General features: G+C 34.3%; 1 protein-coding gene across 1 annotated transcript in view; it reads right to left on the minus strand.

The window, feature by feature from the left end:
• Window positions 1-5,940, minus strand: part of LOC107756032 (guanine nucleotide-binding protein G(o) subunit alpha-like) — a 40,233-nt gene that overhangs the window by 29,795 nt on the left and 4,498 nt on the right. The window contains exon 3 of the mRNA XM_016573007.1: window positions 380-472. Within this exon, the coding sequence (XP_016428493.1) occupies window positions 380-472 (93 nt within the window). The remainder of the gene's footprint in view (window positions 1-379; window positions 473-5,940) is intronic.

Below are 5,940 nucleotides of genomic sequence, written 5' to 3' on the forward strand. Positions count from 1 at the left end.
TTTAAATCTGTATCTAAATGGGTACACAATGAAGACATCATCAACAACAACATTTTTTAATTATTAACTACAAACTTTTAATAATAATAATAATAATAATAATAATAATGATTATAAAAACAACAAAGTTTCTATTAAAACATTCCAAAAAATATATTATTTTATAAATTACAAAAACAAAAAAAATCTAAATATGTACATAAAGACATACTAATTAAATAATAATAATAGTTATTATTATTATTATTTGTTATATATTACAAAATAAATAAATAAATATCCAAATTTAAAAGTAGCTTATTTTATTAGAGAAATCCTAACTCTGGGTAATAAATAAATGTATTGTTCAACAGCAGAAAGGAAAGAGTCTGGTTCAAACCTTGTTCTTGCTGTTAGCGAGGTTGATGCGAAGGACACCCATTCCATGGAGGACAAACTTCATAGAGGTCAAGAGGTTATCCAACACTGCAGGCTGGAAAAACAAAAGATATATAAATCATAATCTCTTTTCATATAAGTAAGAACAAAGCATGATGTTCACATTCTTATCATATTCATTTTATTAGTTCGGAGTTCTTTCTCTTCTGATTGGCAGGACTCATTGTCTTTGTCCCTTCAAACGCAAATAACTTCCTAAAATAAAAGCGTTACCTAAGAACCCTTGCATTGATCTGTGACAGAACGTAACAAGGCCATTTGCGTGTGCATCGAACCAAACAAATCTACTTCCGGTCACTGGGACGTTATGAATTTCTGCTTGATTGGTCCTTTTTGTCTCATGTCCACCTAAGTGACAGGAAGTGGCTTCACCGGGCGCCATTACTGCGACAGACACCGCTGTGTGACGGTCAAACGCTCGGCTGAAACTCAATGCAATTGTGCGGTTATGAATTATGGAACGCTGATTATTTCTTTTTGGTCAGAACAATTCACAGAGATGGGAATGATTTGTATAGTTTTTGAATCACCACATTTTCTTTTTCATACACAAAATGGCATTCATGAACCGTTTTACACACATATTGCAACATATTTGCAAGTGAAATAGGATTTTCATTGAGTTAAAAACACAACTGAGGACGATAAATCTATATAAAAAAAAAAGATAAATAAAAAATATTAGAAATAATAGATTGTAGATCAGAGGCGCAGAACATTCCAGGTAAGAGCGAACGCCGGAAAGCCTTTCTGTGTTCATGAAGGGCCGCGGGCCCGATTCGGATATATGATGCACTTTTATCGATTTCCTGTTGTTGCAAACACACACAAAGTGCACTAGAGCGATGCAGGAGGTAAAGTTCAGGAGTGAATCACACACTTTAGAACAATGAAACTATTCTTGTGGAAAGCGGTAAGAGCAAAGATGGTAGGGAGCTTCACACACACTAGGGGTGTGTGTGTGTGTGAGAGAGAGAGAGAGGGAGGGAGAGAAAGAGGGATAAATCACGCTCTTCATCCTTTATTTACTACTGAACACTTCTTAAGGTCTTAAAAACTGTCAGAAGAAATTGTTTAAAGTGACAGTTTAACAAAAGATTTTCAAATCACACCAATGTTGTTATAGACAACTACAACTAAAACTATTAAAAATCATGTTCTGAAATAAAATAAGACTATCTGAGATCAATTATTAGATGTAAAACTTGCATTTACAAAACTAAAAAGAAAATTTGAATTTTTTTTTTTACATAATAAATGTACTAAAACTATTAAAAAAACATTGTTTAATTGAAATAAAGCTGAAATAATATAAAATATAAACATTACATGTAACACAACTATTTAAAGAAAAATTAGAAAATGTTGCTTTGGCAAACAACTGAACTAAAATAAGTTTCAGTTACTAAATTTGCTAAAACTACCTAAAAATTTATTTTCTTAAATTAAAATATAGCTGAAATAAAGCTGAAAAAATAAAATATGAATATTAGATGTCACACTTACAAAACATAAAAGAAAATGAGAAATGTTGCCTTGTCAACCGCCTGAAAATAAGTTTCAGTTCAAGTACTAAAATTATAAAAAATAAAATAAAATGAAAGCTAAACAAAAATTATAATAATAATAAAAATGCCAAACGAACATAAAACTACTAAAACTATAAAAGCAAATTCAAAATTCACACATTCACAGACATTTTTAAACGGTCACATCCTTGATTATCATATTTTATAACTGAATTTGAATATAAGCATATGGCTTCAGAATAACTGAAATACAGAGCACATGTGATATAGAATATTTTTACAGGTTTATGGTGCTTTTTGTCCATATTGGAGCTTGAAAGTCACAATACACTTTTACTAGATGGAAAAAGCAGCTTACATGATCCTCAAAATATCTTTTTTTTTTGTGTGTTCCTTGAAACTAAGAAAAGTGACAGGTTTGGCTTGGATGAGTAAATAATTATAAAAAGTTCATTTTTTGTTGAACCATTCTAGGAATTCTAGGAATCCACAGTTTCTTTTCAGGAATTTGAGTTATAGAACTTACAGACATCAAAGAACAACAAATTCTAGAACTCGTGTAAAATTCTGAAAATTCCAGGCATCTATGAGCTCAACAGAATCTTGTCAAAGACAGTACTGTACATTCTACAATAACTTTGTTTGGGTCAAGCTCAAATTCTAGACCACCGACAACGGCACTCCAAAGTCTCCTATTACTCCTTGATGTCACGTTTGTAACAGGAGAACTTGCCACTTCATCAAAGAAACAGAGTCAGAGGGAGGTCGAGGAAATGAAAGCATGAAACCCAGCTGCGAGGTTTGTGAAGTCTTGCCATAAAAAAAGAGCCACCAGATGGACACACTAAATAAAACACTGTAATGTAACATTTATCATTTTGTGTGTATATGTGTGAACATCTCCTATACGTGTAATCTTTATTCATGTAACAATATAAACTACAATTCAAACGTTTAGGTGTCAGGAAAATGTATTTCAAATAAATGTTACTCTTACAAACTTTCTATTTACAAAAGAATCCTGAAAAAAGTCAATGACGGCTTCCACAGAAATTTTAAACAGCACAACTGTTTTCAAAATTGATGATAAGAAATGATTGTCATTTTGACTTTAGGCTGAAGTTGCAGCTTTGGGAGAACAAGGAGAAATGGAGAGACGGGTGTCAGGTAAGAAACAAAAAAGAAGGAAACAGGAAAGACAACTTGACTTCCTGTGGGTTAGAGAGACCGCGGTGTGGTTAAAGACCGCAGTGACAGTTTAGTACAATGGTGAGCAAAAAGAAAGGATTAAGAAAAAGACACTCCTGCGACATTCAGGTCAGGACAAGTCCCTTCTTTTTACCTGTAACACGTCACATTTTCACTTGCATTTATGATTCACACACACACACAGGTCACCACACCCTTCCCTGGCCTCCCTTCGACAGTCGACGGTCCGCCCTTGTGTGACACTACATCCAAGTCAACCAAGGCCAGTCTGATTACAGACTGTGCTTATGTCTGCAAGCATGTGTACAATATAAAACTAGCCATAATTATGGGTCTGTACAAACATATGCATGTGTGAGCGAAAGCGTGACCCTTTATGAACCCATCCAACAAAAACTGGTGAAGCAGGAACTGGACTTTTGAACATTAGAAACATAGAAACCCTGTGACTGACCACATTTTAAGAGAAAACACAGGCATAGAAGAGGTCAGCATAAAAGTTATGGTTTAGCTTGCAAAAATAAAGACTTTTCATTTAATTTACATCAAACTTTGATGGACCGAATACAGAGCCTTGAGGTATCCCGAACTCAAGACATGACTCAAACTCGGCTCGTCTGCGTTGAATATAAAATTAGGCTATTGTATGTTATCCTTTGGCTTTAGGGCAATGTTTATTTTGTCTCTAGAACAATGGGAGAAGTTATCCTAGTGCTATTATGAGACATAATAGTTTTTTGTTCTTCCTGTTTCACAAACAGATGAAAAAAATTAACATCTCACAATAAGTAGGACAATGACAGTCATCAATCTCTGAACTCCAATTTTTCAACAAAGAACCCTAAGGAGTAATTTCAGTTTAGAATGTACATGAAACTCTATCCACATGACAGCAGAGGCTGCGTATGCAGCTAGAGTGTCATTTTATGAAACAAGTTCCTTTTACATTTTGGAAAGGTGATTTTTCGAAGTACATAACTGAAGACAGTCTAATCACTGTCTATTTAAAAATAAAGTCTTTAAGTATCAATAAATTAAGGAAAACAAAAACTCACAGACACAGAATAAAATGATCCTGTTTAAATACATATCTTTTTAAATATTAATATATATGATTAAATATAATATATTATAATTAATATTTGTATTTACTTAATTTTTATAAAGGCCTTTTATATTTTGTGGATTTTTACACTGCTTAAAATTATGATTTTAATACAATGTTTATAATTCAGTATTAATAATTAGCTAGCTGTTGTCTTCTGGTATTTTTAAAAGTTGTGTATACAAACAGTACTTCTTACTTTACTTCTTTCTCCCAAGCTTCTGACTGTGCATTTTATTTTTGATGCATGACACTATACAATATTATGACATTCTCACCCACATTCCAACACTTCTTGTTTTGTTTAAAGATAATGGAAGTTCTGCTGGCGAAAAATAGCACATATGATGATTCCTTCCCAAAAAGGGTGCGTGCATTGCGGTGAGTGTTTATTTAAAGGGTTTGTTCATGGTCTTTCATTGTGGGATGGTCAGTGTTGTCATACGGGTGACAAATCAGACCAAAATACAGGACAAAGACCAATAAAACCGCATCACAGGGCAACAATCGGACAATAACAAAAACAGGGTAGCATACTTTTTCTTGCAAGCAACTACCATAGTCTTCACTGCAGTTTATTAGCATGCTAACAGGTTCTTAAATTCATCCCCTGCCACTAAAAACCAGCTAGCTGGTTGCTTGATGACTAGTCATCTAGTTAACCATCCTGACAATCCCTTTACATTCGTCAGGGGCTAATAGGCTGTCATTGAGGTTTTAAAGCATTCCCTGAGGCACTTCAAAACACCACTTGCATATTCTCAGTCCATCAATCTAATTCAGGCTCACAGGAAAGTGTAGCTAACACAAACAGACCCTGAGGGAAGGTTTAATGAGGAGAACATGGTACACAAAGTCTGTTTAACCCAAGCAAGCACACATGAGGATCTGCACCTGGCATTTCACAGGATATACGATTGACCGTCCATTTTTTGACAAAATCAGCTGATTTAAAAAACAACTGGAGAAAGATCTGACTAGAAACATTTTTGCTAACACTCCGTTAGCTTGATAAGCATCAGTGCACAAATACTGGATGGAAGAATTCCTGAATGCCAAAGGATCAAAGTGGCTTTTATTAAAGAACAGGTCATATGGGTTTTTGAAAAATATCTCTTTTGCAGTTTATAACGTAGCTATCCTTAAATGAAAACAATCTGCAAAGTTGTTAATCAAAAAAGTACATGATAAATAAAGATATTGTCTCTCAGGAGAGAGTCAATTTTGAATCGCCTTAACGAGTCAACATATTTTCGAATCTTTTGCCTGTTACCGGTATACGTCACTGGGTAACACATTTGCATAATCCCCGCCTGCCCGCGAGTCTGACCTGCCCACAAACACTTCCGCTAGTTAGTGTGTTTACATCATGTTGAGAAGACGCTGTGTTCAAGGATACCACAGAAATACAATTTGAACCTTTTGTTGTGTGCATGTCATTTTACCAAGGACTGCTTCTCTAATCTTGGCTTTTATCTTCGTTGGCTTCTAATCTTCTTAATTTGGGCTAACAAGCTCTCCGAACCACAACGTGTAATTACGATTTATACATTATGTGTACATTTTCAAGTGAGTGCTCAAAATATCAAGTTTTTGTGCTAATATGTGATGTATACCTAGTGCAGCTTTAGGTTTCCAGGTAAAGCACGATATTACTGT

Source organism: Sinocyclocheilus rhinocerous, unplaced genomic scaffold, assembly GCF_001515625.1.
Source record: "Sinocyclocheilus rhinocerous isolate Xijiao unplaced genomic scaffold, SAMN03320098_v1.1 scaffold1283, whole genome shotgun sequence".
Lineage (NCBI taxonomy): Eukaryota > Metazoa > Chordata > Actinopteri > Cypriniformes > Cyprinidae > Sinocyclocheilus > Sinocyclocheilus rhinocerous.